Below are 19,252 nucleotides of genomic sequence, written 5' to 3' on the forward strand. Positions count from 1 at the left end.
CATATATTGTTTAGATTTTTCTCAAACATTGTATCTCACTATCTTGTACCTTAAGAAATATTGTGAACCTAACTCTCTTATATAGAACATGCAACTTATTAGCAATGTAGACGTCCACCACACTTTCGTAAGCTTAAAGGTATTCCATAGTACTCTTTCATACCATGTATCTGGATAGTTTTAGAACAAGAACTCAATAGTTTTGCGATTGATAGAGTGATATGTGCATGTGCTTCTTTTCCATCGCTTTTGTTGTCTTCGATCTTCTTCTTCATGTCTCCTTGTTTTCTATGCCTCTTTCTTGAATAGTACTTTTTTGTTAAAAATTTAGCACCACCATCATACCAAGCCCGTGTTATATTGTTAGGGAGTTAGTTAGCCGATAGATGATAGTTGAAAGATATAAGGTGTAACTATATTTAGGGTTGAAGGTTATAACTTTTATTTATATATAAATGTTTGGCAAAGTAGCTATAAGATTTTGAAAGATATAAACTTACATAAAATGAAATATACATAGATTTTTTTAATGGCACTATAGTAATTTTGTTAGAATATGTATAAACTTTTGTTTAAAACTTACTTAAAGTAATTAATATTATAAACTTTTTGTTCTAAAATAAAATAGTTAAGTTCAAACATACAAACCAAGATGGAATAAAATAATATAAAAATTACAGTCTTATTAGAACAAAAAAGAATAAGATACGAATTATAGTCTTTTTCACCTAAAATTTGAAAAAAAAATAGGATAAAAAGTTGGTTCTCGCTGTTTTCACGTGTGCAAAAGAGGATGTTTTCACATGTGCAAAAGACATGTATGTTAAGTTGTGTAGTATGATATGCTCTTTGACATCATTGTCGTTACTGTGACTTAGCATTGGTGTTTTACAAAGGTTATGCGGTGACAATCGTGGCACTCAAAGCACATGTATGTGGTGCTCGAGCCAGTGTATGCAGTGCTCGGTTTTAAGGTGTGCAGTGTACACAGACTAAAAGGCATGCCAATATGGTGACGACTTGCGCTTATGGGCCATAACTCATTTATTATTATAAATAGATATTTATGTACCTTTTGTAACCTAAATGCAAAAAAATATGTATTACAAATGTAATTTCTACAAATCTAATACAATCACTATCTCCGGTTGTTAATAAGCACACTTATTTTGATGGTATAAACCACATTAGTTCTTGTATTCTAATTTTTATCCGCATCAATATTGTATGTATTTATCACATCTTATTCCTAAATATATGTTTTTTATATACTCATCAAACATAGCTCTAGATAATTACCGTTAATTTTTGCCCCTTACGGTTAGAGGTGGAAAAAATTGACACGAAACGAAACCGGACACGAACTCGACATGAAATAAACGGGTTTGGGTAAGATGTTTCAACTTGTTTAAATAAACAGGTTGACACGACTCGACACGGAAATTAAACATGTAAGGTTAGAGTTGATAATTTTAACTCGAATATGACTCGAAAATGAATCGTCTATTTATATGCAAGTTTTTTGAATTCTTTAAATAAACTAGAAAGATACAAAACCAAAATAATAAGTAAAAGAAAACATTTGGATTGAGTCGTTTCGTAATTTTGAAATGACTTAGACGTCTAGATCAAGACTTCATTTTCAGTTATTCGTTCTCTCCCAAACTACACAGTTCCTTTGACCACTCTCTCATCCTCATGATCTTGTCTTCCACCTCCACAACTTCTACTCTTTCAATTTTGTCATCTGAACTTGCTATGACATCATCTATTCTGCCTCTAAACTATTAGTTTTTCATATCCGTCTACCCAACTCATACTCTTTCAACATGCTCAATCTTTTAACCTCACATTACACGACATATTTCAAGGTATACCCCTAATACGAAACCCAACACGAAAATAAACGAGTTGACACGACACGACACGTTAAATGGATCGGGTTAGAGTCAAACACTTTCAACTCGTTTAGTGTTCGACACGACACGATTGTCACCTTACTTACGGTATAATAAAAGCAACCTAACTAATTTTTGGTCAAAAGATTTTTTTTGCACTAGTTATGATGATAATATATCAAGTACTTTTTAATTATTTGGATGGGCGTTTGTTATGATATTTGCTGCAAAATTTGAGTTCTAATAATTAATAATTACACATGAAGTATATGAAGACCTTGATTCCATTCCGAATAGGGACTAGGGTAAAGACGATAACTACATTACTTATCTTTTCAAACCTTTTGTCCTTGTGCAGCTTATTTTATTTTAATTATATTGTCGCCCTTAAAAAAAAGTTGCTTTTTGAAAAACAGGTTATTGCAACAATACTGCTTTTTGTTATCCTAATAAGATTTTGGGTTTTATTTTGTATTCGGTTTTATGATTGGACCTTTTCGCTAGGAAACCCTAAATAGCTTGTCTATATATTATGTCTTTCCTTTTCATTGTATTTGTACTTCTCTTTGATAATAATATGAAACCATAGCCGTTATATGTATTTCACTTGTTAGTTTACATGGTATCAGAGCTCGGTTGATTATCTGTAGTTTTTCGTTTTTTGGGGGCGAGTACTGTTCATCGGGGTTACTATTCACTGGAATTATTGTTCATCGGAGTTACTGTTCATCAATTACTGTTCATCGGCGATACTATTCACTGCGATTACTGTTCATCGGAGTTACTGTTCATCGATACTGTTCATCGCGATTACTGTTCATCGGCGTACTGTTCATCGGCGTTATTGTTCACCGACGCTACTGTTCACGGGTACTGTTCATCACGGCTACTATTCACGGTTACTGTTCATCACACTATTCATCGGTACTGTTCACGTGCACTGTTCATTGACACCATTTGCAATTTTGGGGTATGCCTTTTTTTGCTCGTTTCTGTATTTGGTTTGGTTTGATTTGTTCGTTTTTCGGTTTTGAGGGTTTCAGTTTCTTCTAGCTTTGTTAATTTCGAGATCTTTATCGTTTTTTGCTGCTACTCGTATTTACTATTTGACTGATATTGAAATATGGCCCCAAGAGATGATTCTCTTTAGTCCATTAATATTCAACTTGATGGCAAAAACTATGCCTATTGGACTTATGTTATAAAAAATTTCTTGCGGGGCAAGACTATGTGGGGGATTGTTACAGGTAACAAGAAGAAACCAACAAACGAGAAGATCGCTAATTATGAAACCTTACTAGATTCATGGGAGACTGATAACTCCAAGATCATTACTTGGATTAATAATTCTGTCATCCAGACTATTGGTACTCAGTTGGCGAAGTATGACACGGCAAAGGAGGTTTGGGATCACTTGGCTAGGTTGTATACTCAGTCTAACTTTACAAAGCAGTATCAGTCAGAGTTTGATATTCGAGCCCTCCAACAGAACAATCTTAGTGTTCAGGAATTTTATGCAGCTATGTCGGATTTGTGGGATCAGTTAGCTCTTACAGAACCTGATGTGTTGAAGGCTTTTAAGCCTTATATTGATAGAAGGGAATAGCAACGTTTGGTTCAGTTCTTGATGGCATTACGTTCAGATTTTGAAGGTCTGCGTGGATCAATCTTGCATCGTACACCTCTTCCCACTATTGATTCGGTTGTTCACGAGTTGATTGCTGAAGAAACTCGTATCAAGTCCCATGCTGACAAATCTCCCAAGACAACCACTCCTGTTGTCTTTGTTGTTTCACAACGACCCCAATCTTCAAACCAAAATCGTCCCAGAGTTGCATTTGATGAGTGTGCTTTCTGTAAGAAGAAGAACCATTGGAAGGCAAATTGTCCTTTGCTGACAAGCAAGGGAAATCAGCGGCAACAACAAACAAGATCACCAGCACACTCTCAGTCTTCACAGCAGAACAAGTCTTCTGGACAGTCACGTCCCTCTTTTTCATCTTTTAGGCCACCACAGTACGCTGCTGCTACACCTTCTGTTGAGAATGAAACAGATTTCACACCACCATCAGCCTTGGATCCACAGATTGTTGAGCAGTTCAGACAGTTCTTAGCTACCAATCCAACTGCCATGTCAGCTTCCATGTCTTATTCAGGTCTGTCTTCATCCAACACGTCAGGTATTCCTTCATCCTTGTGGATATTGGATTCTGGTGCATCTCATCACATGTCACCACATTTTTCATCTTTTGCTTCATTATCTTCTCGTACACCTGTCTCTGTTATGTCTGCTAGTGCTACACCCATGTCAGTACAGGGTGTTGGTTCTATTGTCACTCCTTATATATCTTTAACAGATGTGTATTACATTCCTACACTTGCTATTGAATCTTGCATCCGTCAGTCAGTTGTGTAAATCTGGTTGTTGGGTCTTCTTTTCTGATTCATTCTGCTGTGTACAGGACATTCGGTCTCGGTGGGTGATTGGGATAGGTCGTAGACTTGGGGAGCTTTATGTCTTGGAGCAGCTACATGTTGCTGATGTTGCTGCATCTAGTGTCAATTTGTCGTCTTTTCGTTTAAATCCTTCATCGTCTCCTTTTTATCTTTGGCATTCTCGTTTGGGACATGTTTCAGCGTCTCGTTTACAGTTTTTGGTTTCCACTGGTGTGTTAGGCTCTTTGAAATTTGATGATATTTCTGATTGTTGTGGTTGTAAACTGAGAAAATTTTCTGCTTTACCGTTTAATAAAAGTGTCACTCGTTCTGTTGCTCCCTTTGATATTGTGCATTCTGATGTGTGGGGTCCCTCTCCGATAACCTCCAAGTCAGGAGCTAACTATTATGTTTCATTCATTGATGATTACACTCATTATACGTGGGTTTATTTTATGAAGCGCAGGTCTGACTTTTTCACCATATATAGTGAATTTAGAGCTCTTGTCAAGACTCAACACTCTACTATCATAAAATGTTTTCGGTGTGATCTGGGAGGAGAATTTACCTCCAATGATTTTAAACAATTATTGGCATCTGATGGCACTATACATCAATCATCTTGTACAGACACTCCTCAACAGAATGGTGTTGCAGAAAGAAAACATCGACATCTCCTAGAAACTGCTAGATCCTTACTACTCTCTGCTCAAGTTCCCAATATGTTTTGGGGAGAAGCTGTTCATACCGCTACTTATGTTATTAATCGCATTCCTACTGCGTACACTTCGGGGAAGTCTCCTTATGAAATGTTGTTTGGACAACTCCCAGATTATTCTTCATTACGAGTGTTTGGGTGTACATGTTTTGTCTTGAAGCCTCATGTAGAGAGAGATAAGTTGTCTTCATAATCAGCTCTTTGTGTTTTTCTGGGATATGGTATTGGTCAGAAAGGTTATCGGTGCTATGATCCTTCAAATCAGAAACTGTATGTATCTCGCAATGTCACCTTTTTGGAGCATATTCCATTCTATAGCATTCCTGTTCAGTCACATGATGCAACCCGAGAGGAGCTTCGTACTATTGATCCGTTTAGCATTGACATTGATGATCCACCACATGTCACTGATCCACCACTTGCTGTTGATCCACCACATGTGGCTGATCCAGCACCTATCGTTGATCCTCTGCCTGCAAATCATCAAGACCCCCCTCCATCGAGACCTTATCGTAATAAGAAGTCCACAAAGCTTCCTGAATTTGTCTATTCCTCTTACTCACCGGCTTTTGCCTCTTTTATTGCTAATGTACATCGTCTCTCTGAGCCAACATCCTATAAAGAGGCCATTTCTGATCCCCTTTGGCAGACCGTTATGGCTGAGGAACTTGCAGCTCTTTATCAGACTCATACATGGGATCTGGTTCCGCTTCCACCTGGAAAACACACGATTGGTTGTCGTTGGGTTTATAAAATCAAAACAAAGTCTGATGGATCCGTTGAGCGTTATAAAGCCAGACTTGTTGCGAAAGGGTACGCGCAAAAGTATGGTATAGATTATGAGGAGACGTTTGCTCCTGTTGCAAAAATGACGACTGTTCGCACCTTGATTGCAATTTCTTCCATTCGCCAATGGAAGATTTATCAAATGGATGTCAAGAATGCTTTCTTGAATGGTGATCTTCATGAAGAAGTATACATGTCTCCTCCCCCTGGTATTGCTCACCGACCAGGTGAAGTTTGTCGACTTCGGAAGGCTCTATATGGCCTCAAACAAGCCCCTCGTGCTTGGTTTGAGAAATTTTCTACGGTGATTACTTCTCTTGGTTTTCAACCAAGTAACCATGATTCGGCTCTATTTAGTCGATGTACGAATGCAGGTCGGATTATTCTTTCCTTATATGTCGATGACATGATTATTACTGGTGATGATCATGATGGTATAGAGTCTTTAAAGCGTGATTTGGCTCACCGTTTTGCTATGAAAGACTTGGGATTACTTCATTATTTCTTGGGTATTGAAGTTGCTCAATCTCCAAAGGGTTATCTTTTATCTCAAACGAAGTATATTTCAGATTTGTTTGAACGTGCACGACTCACGGATAATCGAACAGTTGATACGCCTATAGAGAGTAATGCAAAGTACTCTCCAACTGATGGTGTCCCATTATCAGATCCAAGTCTTTATCGTACCATTGTTGGGAGTTTGGTTTACCTGACTGTCACTAGACCGGATATTGCTCATGCAGTTCATGTGGTTAGCCAGTTTGTCACTGCTCCTACTACTGTTCATTGGGGAGTTGTGTCACACCCCGGGACCGATGGCGGAAACGTTCCGGGGCGGAGGACGTCATGTGTAGTATCACAACCAATGCGCATAGTAAGCATAGTAAACACAACCATTACATTACATAGAAATGATTACATTCGTTTGAAAACAAAGTACTACAAGTTTCATAGATACATTAGTTAGAACAAAAGTAGAGACGAGACTTCTATACGCTCCGTCTTCTCCAAAAAGTTAGCAGGAGTACCTGTCTAATGAGAACCTGAGAATACAAGCAGTTTTAAAATATCAGCATAAAGCTGGTGAGTTCATAAGCGTATTTTGTTAAGGAAAAATCGTTTATTTAATCCAGTGATAAATAATTCATTTCCTTTTGTAAAGATTTACTGTAATATCGAAAAGCCATCGTTGCTGAGTTATGAAATACATAGGCATGTTTTTCCCAGAAAATCCCATATTTTCTAACATGTAAGTTGATTTGAATAAGATATGAAAACCATAAGTTATGACCCTGGAATTTACCATCCAGTACGAAAGTAGGTAGTTTTAATACATAAAACTATAAGTTTAGAACCCTGGAATACCATCCAGTACGAATGTAGGTAGTTTTAGTACACAGAACTATAAGTTTAGAACCCTGGAATACCATCCAGTACGAAGGTGGGTAGTTTTAATACATAAAACTATAGATTAGATCCCTGGAATACCATCCAGTACGTAGTAGGTAGTTTTAATACATAAAACTATAGTTGAAATAAAGCAAGAAAATCCGTGACCCAATTGGTTTGTTTAATACATATTGTGAGCCGTATAACCATACTGATATGACCCGTGACCTCCTTGACGTTCTTCAGGCGTCGTTCGATTTCCAAAATTTGTCACCCCAGGCGTGCCCGCCTAACTGTAGCTAGCAGTTTAGGTGTGGGATTGTCAGTCCCGAATAGATCTATCCACAAATTTCACGTTCTCCCTCCAGGAGACTCTGGTTATACTTCCGGAGAGGATTTATTGGTATCCCGAAGGATATAATGAAGACAAGTCTCACAAGCTAGTATTTACTATTTGACGGATGATTTAATCGTTTTCGAATTTTCGAATTTGTTTGGAACATAGTAGAGTATAAATAATTAAATACAACATAATTATTTAGCATGATACTCTAGATTAGACATGGATAAACTAAATCAGATATAGTTTATGTTTTTGACTTTGCATGAAATCGAATTCGTATGACAAGTGATAAAGATCCCAAATTATTCCCATAATAATTTGCACAGTTTGATAAGTTTTTCCCATTTAGATTGGAAAGGTTTGTTAAGTTTCATACAGTTTTAGGAAAACTATGTAATTATATTTAGAAAGTATCCCTTATGCTCTGCATATTACAAGAGGGATAAGGTATCATAAGTTCATCGGAGAATCGTATAATTACATCAGTTTTTAAGTTATGAAAACCTTTATGATTTTGCTTGTATTCCCCCCCTGAAAACATGAAAAACGTGGAAAAGGTGTAGGGGTATTAACTCACCTGACGAGAATGTGCTGAGTAGGATGCTAGAAGACAACTTAGGACTTGAACACACGCAAAGGTCCTAAGTAATATGAGGTGATACACAATTGTATCCAATTAGTTATTATACTACTAATTAAACAAGTAGACACACTCAATGCAAGAAAACACTTGGTTCCAAGTGTTAGGAATGATACGGGTTGCATTTAAGGAGTGTATGACCTAGTTAGGAGGGTTTACTCTTCAAGTGTAAATCCTTGGGGGAGTTTACGGTTTCTAGACCACATCCCCCATGAGTTTACGGCCGTAAACTCATGGGTGTGGTGGTTTGAGTGATCCAAGGTCTCATCTTGCACATAGGAAGGATCTAGGGTTGATTCGAGGGCTTAGGAAATGATCGGGACATGAAATGACCTAGGAATTAGGGTTTACGGTTCTTGGACCACCCTTGGGGAGTTTACGGTCGTAAACACATGGGTTTACGACCGTAAACCCATCCTTGTCCATGATTGTCCATTTTGCAAGTGTTTTGGTGGTTTGTAGGCCATTCATGCAAGTTCTAGACTCATATACAAGCCATGCAAGGTGTTTAGGGCATTAAAACACCCTTTGTAGGTGTTTACGGTTTTTGGGAGATGTTCCCAAACCGTAAACTCATGTTTACACTTCTTTGGACATGTTTTAGGGTTCTAAGATCATTCTAGCAAGTTTCAAGGCCATTAGACATGCATTGGAGGGGTTAAGGGGCATCAAAACCCCATTAAAGGGTGTTTACAGTTCTTGAACCTTCAAGAACCGTAAACTCATGTTCATCCTCAAAAAGACATGATTTTGTGGTTCAAACTCCATGCATGTAAGTATCTAAGCCTTAGAAGAGGTTTGGAAGGGTTTTGGGGCTTCAAAACCCCCATTGAAGGAGTTTACGGTTTTGGGAGGCTCCCCAAACCGTAAACACGAGTTTTTGATGGTTCTTGGGTAGTTTAAACATAGATTTGAATGCATGTTAGGATAAGCAACTAGTTAGGAAGGATCACTTACCAATTTGGAGCTTGAAAGTGAAGATTCTTGAGAGAGATCCGATTTTAGAGAGAGAGAGTAGAGAGAGAGAGTAGAGAGAGAAAGTTCAAGGTGGGAAAAAGGCTCAAAAGTGCCCACTCAACCTTTATATATGTCTAGAGTTAGTGGCCCGGTGGGAATACACCCAATACCGACATTAAACGGAGCTAAATATTTTACCCGGGTAAATAACCATTACCCGACTTAGTCGTAATTTAGAAATTTTCAAAAAGATTATTTAGAGTGTTTTCACTCAATTAATATTTCGTTTCGACACATACGAAATTATAATAATAATTCTAATTGAATTATTTAATTTGAAAGTTAACGGAAAACCCAAAATAAAATAAATTTTATTAACGGCATGGGTTACGTTAACGGACTATCTTTCGGGTTGTCACATTATCCCCCCGTTAGAGGAAATTTCGTCCCGAAATTTAGAATTTAGATACAAATCATGGAATTGGAAAGAGATGCGGGTATTTCGTTTTCATCGAGTCTTCGCGTTCCCAAGTGAATTCGGGACCCCGCTTCGCATTCCAGCGAACCTTCACTATCGGGATGCGGCTTTGTTTCGTTCGTTTGATCTCTCTATCTATGATTTCGATGGGTTCTTCCACAAAGTTTAGATTTTCGTTGATTTCGATCTCATGAAGAGGAATCACAAGGGTCTCATCAGAAAGACACTTTTTAAGGTTTGAGACGTGGAAGACAGGATGGATGTTGCTAAGTTCGTGAGGTAATTGGAGTTTGTAAGCTACGGGACCAATCCTGGCTAGGATTTCGAAAGGTCCTATGTACCTTGGGTTAAGTTTTCCGCGCTTTCCAAAGCGTATCATGCCCTTCCAGGGTGAGACTTTCAACAAGACACGGTCTCCAACCTGGAATTCCAAGGGTTTTCTTCGTTTATCGGTGTAGCTCTTTTGTCTGTCTCGGGAGGCCTTAAGTCATTCTCGGATTTGTACGATCTTTTTGGTGGTTTCGCGGATGATTTCTGGACCAGTGAGAGTGTTGTCAGGGACTTGTCCCTTGACTAGCTGCGTGTCGCCCACCTCAGCCCATCACAGAGGGGATCTGCACTTGCGGCCATAGAGGGCTTCGAAAGGCGCAGCCTTGATGCTGGTATGGTAGCTATTGTTATAAGAAAATTCAACCAATGGAAGATGAGTGTCCCAACATGCGCCAAAATCGATGACGCAGGCTCTCAACATATCTTCCAAGGTTTGGATGGTTCTCTCACTCTGTCCATCTGTTTGAGGATGGTAAGTTGTGCTCATATCTAACTTAGTTCCAAGAGCCTTCTGTAGTGACTGCCAGAACCTCGAAGTGAACCTGCTATCCCGATCAAAAATAATGGACACAGGTACACCGTGCAGTCGGACTACCTCTTGGATGTAGATTCGCGTGAGTCTCTCCATTTTGAAGTTTTCCTTGATGGGAAGGAAGTGAGCGGATTTGGTCAGTCGGTCGGCAATTACCCAAATGGTGTCGTACCCACTCGGAGATTTGGGTAATTTGGTAATGAAATCCATGGTAATCCTCTCCCACTTCCATTCAGGTATTTCGGGTTGATGAAGTAGACCGGAGGGTTTTCGATATTCGACCTTCACCTTGGCGCAAGTCAGGCACTTGCCCACGAAGGTAGGGATTTCGGCCTTCATATTTGGCCACCAGTACAGTTTCTTGAGATCCAGGTACATCTTATCCGAACCTGGGTGTACGGAGTATTTAGTATTATGAGCTTCGTTCATGACAACCTACCTGAAACCTCCGAACTTTGGGATCCAGATTCGGTCCATGAAACAATAGACTCCGTCACTTTTGATCTCGAGATTTTTATCCATCCCTCTCAGGGCTTCGCCTGGCATGTTCTCTGGTCTTAAGGCTTCCAGCTGAGCCTCTTTGATTTGCACGGATAAATGGGAATGGATAGTCATGGTCAATGCCTTCATTCTACGACCTGAGTACTCTTTACGGCTGAGGGCATCTGCCACCACATTGGCCTTGCCGGGATGGTAGCGGATTTCACACTCGTAGTCGTTGAGCAGTTCAACCCATCGTCGTTGTCTCATGTTCAGCTCCTTTTGGTCGAGGATGTGCTGTAAACTTTTATGGTCAGTGAAGATGGTGCACTTAGTTCCGTAGAGATAATGTCTCCATATTTTCAATGCGAAGACCACTGCTCCCAATTCTAGGTCGTGCGTCGTGTAGTTGGCTTCATGAGCTTTCAGTTGTCTCGAGGCATAAGCAATGACTTTTCCCCGTTTCATGAGCACACAACCTAGGCCCTGATTGGATGCATCACAGTAGACAACGAAGTCTTCCGTCCCATCGGGAGGGGACATGATAGGTGCGCTGCACAAGGCTCGCTTCAGTGTTTGGAACGCAGTATCTTGCTTTTCATTCCAACAAAAGGGTACACCTTTCTGAGTTAGAGTGGTTAAGGGTTTAGAAATTCTGGAGAAATTTTGGATAAATCTGCGATAGTAGCCAGCGAGACCCAAGAATTGCCGGATTTCGGTGGGTGTCTTCGGTGCCGACCAGTTCTCTATCGCTTTGATTTTGGACGGGTCCACGTGTATGCCTTCCTCGCTTACCACGTGACCAAGGAAGGTTATTTTCCGAATTCAAAATTCGCACTTGGAGAATTTCGCGTACAGTTTCTCCAGTCTAAGAGTTTCCAACACTAACCTCAAGTGTTGTTTGTGATCCTCTTCGCTTTTGGAATAGACTAGTATGTCGTCGATGAACACGATAACAAACTTGTCCAAAAAGGGACGACACACCCGGTTCATCAAATCCATGAACACTGTCGGTGCGTTGGTTAGACCGAAGGGCATAACTACGAATTCGTAATGACCATATCGAGTCCGAAAGGCTGTTTTGGGAACGTCACCCTCATGGACTCGTAGCTGATGGTACCCTGATCTTAAATGTATCTTCGAAAAGTAGCTAGCTCCTTGAAGTTGATCGAAGAGGTCGTCTATTCGAGGAAGAGGATAACGGTTTTTGATTGTGAGCTTATTCAGCTCCCGATAATCGATACACATTCGAAAAGATCCATCTTTTTTTTTCACAAACAGGATCGGGGCTCCCCATGGCAAGGAACTCGGTCTGATGAATCCTTTACTGAGCAGCTCATTGAGCTGACTAGATAACTCCTGCATTTCTGCCGGAGCTAATCGATAAGGAGATTTGGCTACGGGGGTAGCTCCGGGGATTAAGTCTATACGAAACTCAACTTGGCGTTCAGGAGGGATTCCTGGGAGATCTTCTGGAAAGACATCGGGAAAGTTGCAGACTTCGGAGATGCTCTCGAGGTCTTTAACTTCCTGCCTTTCGTTAACGACATGGGCTAAGAATGCATAACACTCCTTCCACAGGAGTTTCTGAGCTTTGGTGCACGAAATGATGCGAAGGTTTGAACTGAGTTTATCCCCGTAAATTACGAGAGTTTCATCCGAAGGAAGATTGAGACGGATAGCTTTTTCGAAACAAAGGATATCTGCATGATTGGGGCTCAACCAATCCATGCCAATGATGACATCAAAGCTTTTTATGGAGACTGGCATAAGGTCAATGAGAAATGAACGGTCGTTTAAGGACAGGGTACAACCTACGTATATCTCGTTAGTGCTCTCTTTCTCACCGTTAGCCATTTCGACGGTAAACTTTTCGGTTAATGGTTGAGGATTGTGTTTAAGAAGGTGTTTGAATGCGTGACTAACAAAACTCTTTTCAGCACCAGAATCGAAAAGAATGCATGCATATGAGTTGTCGAGGAGGAACGTACCCGTGACAACGGTGGGGTCAGCGACTGCCTCCTCTTGTCCCATGGATAGAACTCTCCCGGTGTTGTTGGTTGTTGCTGCTTTGGGGAAGTCCCTTTTGAAATGCCCAACCTCCCCACAGTTGTAGCAGGCTCGACCAACACCTGCTCCGGAGGTTTGAGTAGTTTGCTGAACTGGCTTTCTGCAGTCTCGAGCCAGATGGCCCTTTTTACCATAATTGTTACAGTGCTTTTCACGACAGGGCCCGGAAGCACGATGGTGGTAACTGCACTTATCGCACCAGGGAAGAGTACCGGTGTATGCACTAGTAGGGGTTTGGGTTGCAGGAGCGGCGGCAGGAGTTGTAGCAGCGTGAACTGCCACAGTTTGCTGTTTCTTCGAGGGTCCTTGCGAGCCCTGACCCTTTCGCTTGTTCCAGAATTTCTTCTTATTTTCACTACTCCCTTTAGCCGGCTCAGGAGTGGCTATCACTTCTTCGGGCTCGTCGCTATGATCAATCAGGGTTTGCGCCAAACACTTAGCGCTGTCGAAGGTTTTTGGCTTTGCCGCCAAAACATTTCCCTTGGTTGGCTGGGTCAGCCCCCAAATGAATCGTTCGATCTTTTTGCTTTCCGGGGATATCATTCCCGGACAAAGGAGTGCTAGGTCTTCAAACCTGGAAGTGTAGGAAGCAATGTCGGAACCCTTCATCTTCAGAGTCCAGAGTTCGTGTTCGAGTTTCTGTACCTCGCCCCGTGGGCAGTACTGGGCAACCATAAGTTCCTTTAGTTTGTCCCAACCCATGGCATTTGCCACCGGTAGGGTTAAGGACTTGATCCGGCCATTCCACCAGGTTAATGCCTTATTGAGGAAAGTGCAAGCGGCGTATTTCACTTTGTTGGCTTCGGAGACTGCGCAAATTTCGAATATGGACTCAATCTTTTCGAACCATTGAGTCAGAGCAATAACACCTCCCTTGCCATCGAAAGATGTGGGTTTTGCGTTCATGAAATCTTTATAAGAGCATTCTTTCTGGTGTCCCTGACCACCTTCCTGAAATTGAGGATGCATACCACCTCCCTGACCACCAGATCCACCGGGATTCATTTGTGACATCGCAGCAGCCACGGCAGCAGTAACAGCTACCTGAAACACGACAGGATCAAATTGGGGAGGAGGTGGTGGTGGTGGAGTGTCGTTGTTCCTCCTGATAGGTTTCTTTCGGGGAGGCATCTTGATCTGAAATGACCAAGAAAGAGGAGGATGGAATTTAGAGATATGAGACAAGGATATATCTCATAATAATTATTAGAGTGTTCTACTAAGCGATAGGACAGAAAGGTTACTTAAAGTAAGCAAACTATCGCTAAGGAAGGAATGAGTAGCAACACTTGGAACGGATTTCCATGAGGTATTTGGTTCGGACTAAAATACTCCCATAGTATTTTATGTTGAATGGATATTAGGTGAGTTTTAGAACTGCCGTACAGCACAGTCACTCCCAAGCACATGTTGGCCGTGTCTCGAATGAATATAGTTGATCAGGCTATATTGACCCTAGACATGACTACATAACTGCCCAGGTTTAACCACAGTGTACAACACCCAATTACTTATGTTTTGTTCTCTTCGCGATACGGATTCCGGTACTCGGGTATACTTGTATACTTTTATAAAAATACTTATATTTTAAAAGCATACTTTTAGTTTAGAGCACTTAGGCCCCTTAGTGTTTATAGTTGTATACCATGTAAGGTTCGGTATACTTAGTTCACTATAAACAAGGGCTCTGATACCAATCTGTCACACCCCGGGACCGATGGCGGAAACGTTCCGGGGCGGAGGACGTCATGTGTAGTATCAATACCAATGCGCATAGTAAGCATAGTAAACACAACCATTACATTACATAGAAATGATTACATTCGTTTGAAAACAAAGTACTACAAGTTTCATAGATACATTAGTTAGAACAAAAGTAGAGACGAGACTTCTATACGCTCCGTCTTCTCCAAAAAGTTAGCAGGAGTACCTGTCTAATGAGAACCTGAGAATACAAGCAGTTTTAAAATATCAGCATAAAGCTGGTGAGTTCATAAGCGTATTTTGTTAAGGAAAAATCGTTTATTTAATCCAGTGATAAATAATTCATTTCCTTTTGTAAAGATTTACTGTAATATCGAAAAGCCATCGTTGCTGAGTTATGAAATACATAGGCATGTTTTTCCCAGAAAATCCCATATTTTCTAACATGTAAGTTGATTTGAATAAGATATGAAAACCATAAGTTATGACCCTGGAATTTACCATCCAGTACGAAAGTAGGTAGTTTTAATACATAAAACTATAAGTTTAGAACCCTGGAATACCATCCAGTACGAATGTAGGTAGTTTTAGTACACATAACTATAAGTTTAGAACCCTGGAATACCATCCAGTACGAAGGTGGGTAGTTTTAATACATAAAACTATAGATTAGATCCCTGGAATACCATCCAGTACGTAGTAGGTAGTTTTAATACATAAAACTATAGTTGAAATAAAGCAAGAAAATCCGTGACCCAATTGGTTTGTTTAATACATATTGTGAGCCGTATAACCATACTGATATGACCCGTGACCTCCTTGACGTTCTTCAGGCGTCGTTCGATTTCCAAAATTTGTCACCCCAGGCGTGCCCGCCTAACTGTAGCTAGCAGTTTAGGTGTGGGATTGTCAGTCCCGAATAGATCTATCCACAAATTTCACGTTCTCCCTCCAGGAGACTCTGGTTATACTTCCGGAGAGGATTTATTGGTATCCCGAAGGATATAATGAAGACAAGTCTCACAAGCTAGTATTTACTATTTGACGGATGATTTAATCGTTTTCGAATTTTCGAATTTGTTTGGAACATAGTAGAGTATAAATAATTAAATACAACATAATTATTTAGCATGATACTCTAGATTAGACATGGATAAACTAAATCAGATATAGTTTATGTTTTTGACTTTGCATGAAATCGAATTCGTATGACAAGTGATAAAGATCCCAAATTATTCCCATAATAATTTGCACAGTTTGATAAGTTTTTCCCATTTAGATTGGAAAGGTTTGTTAAGTTTCATACAGTTTTAGGAAAACTATGTAATTATATTTAGAAAGTATCCCTTATGCTCTGCATATTACAAGAGGGATAAGGTATCATAAGTTCATCGGAGAATTGTATAATTACATCAGTTTTTAAGTTATGAAAACCTTTATGATTTTGCTTGTATTCCCCCCCTGAAAACATGAAAATCGTGGAAAAGGTGTAGGGGTATTAACTCACCTGACGAGAATGTGCTGAGTAGGATGCTAGAAGACAACTTAGGACTTGAACACACGCAAAGGTCCTAAGTAATATGAGGTGATACACAATTGTATCCAATTAGTTATTATACTACTAATTAAACAAGTAGACACACTCAATGCAAGAAAACACTTGGTTCCAAGTGTTAGGAATGATACGGGTTGCATTTAAGGAGTGTATGACCTAGTTAGGTAGGGTTTACTCTTCAAGTGTAAACCCTTGGGGGAGTTTACGGTTTCTAGACCACCTCCCCCATGAGTTTACGGCCGTAAACTCATGGGTGTGGTGGTTTGAGTGATCCAAGGTCTCATCTTGCACATAGGAAGGATCTAGGGTTGATTCGAGGGCTTAGGAAGTGATCGGGACATGAAATGACCTAGGAATTAGGGTTTACGGTTCTTGGACCACCCTTGGGGAGTTTACGGTCGTAAACACATGGGTTTACGGCCGTAAACCCATCCTTGTCCATGATTGTCCATTTTCCAAGTGTTTTGGTGGTTTGTAGGCCATTCATGCAAGTTCTAGACTCATATACAAGCCATACAAGGTGTTTAGGGCATTAAAACACCCTTTGTAGGTGTTTACGGTTTTTGGGAGATGTTCCCAAACCGTAAACTCATGTTTAAACTTCTTTGGACGTGTTTTAGGGTTCTAAGATCATTCTAGCAAGTTTCAAGGCCATTAGACATGCATTGGAGGGGTTAAGGGGCATCAAAACCCCATTAAAGGGTGTTTACGGTTCTTGAACCTTCAAGAACCGTAAACTCATGTTCATCCTCAAAAAGACATGATTTTGTGGTTCAAACTCCATGCATGTAAGTATCTAAGCCTTAGAAGAGGTTTGGAAGGGTTTTGGGGCTTCAAAACCCCCATTGAAGGAGTTTACGGTTTTGGGAGGCTCCCCAAACCGTAAACACGAGTTTTTGATGGTTCTTGGGTAGTTTAAACATAGATTTGAATGCATGTTAGGATAAGCAACTAGTTAGGAAGGATCACTTACCAATTTGGAGCTTGAAAGTGAAGATTCTTGAGAGAGATCCGATTTTAGAGAGAGAGAGTAGAGAGAGAGAGTAGAGAGAGAAAGTTCAAGGTGGGAAAAAGGCTCAAAAGTGCCCACTCAACCTTTATATATGTCTAGAGTTAGTGGCCCGGTGGGAATACACCCAATACCGACATTAAACGGAGCTAAATATTTTACCCGGGTAAATAACCATTACCCGACTTAGTCGTAATTTAGAAATTTTCAAAAAGATTATTTAGAGTGTTTTCACTCAATTAATATTTCGTTTCGACACATACGAAATTATAATAATAATTCTAATTGAATTATTTAATTTGAAAGTTAACGGAAAACCCAAAATAAAATAAATTTTATTAACGGCATGGGTTACGTTAACGGACTATCTTTCGGGTTGTCACAAGCTGTTCTTCGTATTTTGAGATATTTACGTGGTACTCAGTTCCGCACTCTTATGTTTCCTTCTTCATCCTCTCTTGAGTTGCGTGCCTATAGTGATGCAAATTGGGATAGTGATATTTATGATCGTAAGTCCACTACTGGGTATTGTGTTTTTCTTGGAGATTCATTGATATCATGGAAAAGCAAGAAACAAGATGTTGTTTCTCGATCTTCTACAGAATATGAATATCGAGCCATGGCTATCGCCACTTGTGAGATTGTTTGGTTGAGATGGCTTCTTGCAGATATGGGCGTTCACATCTCTCAGCCTACCCCTTTGTATTGTGATAACGAGAGTGCGATAATGATTGCCAAGAATTCAGTGTTTCATGAGCGCACAAAGCACATTGAGATTGACTGTCATTTCACACGTCATCATCTCCAGAAGGGCACTATCTCCCTTCCTTATGTTCCTTCCTCTTTGCAGATTGCTGATATTCTTACGAAGTTGTTGACTGCTCCTCGATTCCATTTTCTGTCTGACAAACTCTCAATGCTTATTGCTGTTGCATTGTGAGTTTGAAGGGGGATGTTAGCCTAATAAGATTTTGGGATTTATTTTGTATTGGATTTTATGATTGGGCCTTTTCGCTAGGAAACCCTAATTAGCTTGTCTATATATTATGTCTTTCCTTTTTATTGTATTTGTACTTCTCTTTGATAAAAATATGAAACCCTAGCCGTTATATGTATTTCACTTGTTAGTTTACACTTTTAAGTTGAGTCATAACTCATAAGTGTTATCAAAACCTAATTGTCCATAATTTTGATTATTTTGGTGTAACTAATCAAAAGAATTTCGTATATGTTCTTAATAAACATCAAAATATCATATTTGTCCGCCATAATCTCTTATATATGTTGGTGATTTTATATCACTAACGTTATTTAAGTGTAATGAGGTTAATTTGTTGATCAATGTCACTTTGACAATTATTGAACAAATCGGTATGGTGCGGAGTGCACATTTGTGTAATATTGTCTTTGTTGAAAGTACACTGCTATTTAGGGGCGAAGCCCCTGAACCGACAGGGGTCCTGGGGCAGCACCCCTGGGAGCGGGGTCCAAGGGGCGGCAGCCCCTGGCGGGGTCGAAGGGGCAGAGCCCCTGGCTGGTTTATGACGTTTTGGCAGTTTTAGCACATAAAACTGTCATGCGGCAGTTTGAAGACAGAAAGTTTTTCTGGTTATATGATCATATTCGAAATTTGTGGTTGGTACACTTCTTCTTCATAACATCTTGAACATTCTCTCTTCTGTTTTCTTAATTTTCTAAGTCTTATCCGATTAGAGATTGGGAGTACCACTAAAATACTTTAATCTGAAGGCGTTTAACACGATTCTCAGAATTTTCAACCCTTTCTGTACCCAAAATTTCTAACAATATACACCCCTCGTAAGCTTTCAAAATATCAATTTGCCCAAATCTTTTTTTTAAAGATTTTTAAACATTTTTATAATATTTTAAATCATTTTTTATCAAATAACTATTATACCCTTCTTAT

At 39.8% G+C, this 19,252-nt stretch overlaps 1 protein-coding gene across 1 annotated transcript; it reads left to right on the forward strand.

Annotated features, from left to right (window-relative positions):
* Positions 1–3,126: 3,126 nt before the first annotated feature.
* LOC145130520 (uncharacterized) lies at positions 3,127–3,504 on the forward strand. The gene has a single exon (XM_079065305.1). It carries the CDS (start codon positions 3,127–3,129, stop codon positions 3,502–3,504), a length of 378 nt encoding a protein of 125 aa, XP_078921431.1.
* The last annotated feature ends 15,748 nt before the right edge of the window (positions 3,505–19,252 follow it).

The sequence above is a fragment of the Lactuca virosa genome, chromosome 8 (assembly GCF_052849685.1).
Source record: "Lactuca virosa cultivar CGN04683 chromosome 8, Lactuca_virosa_CGN04683_v6, whole genome shotgun sequence".
NCBI lineage: Eukaryota > Viridiplantae > Streptophyta > Magnoliopsida > Asterales > Asteraceae > Lactuca > Lactuca virosa.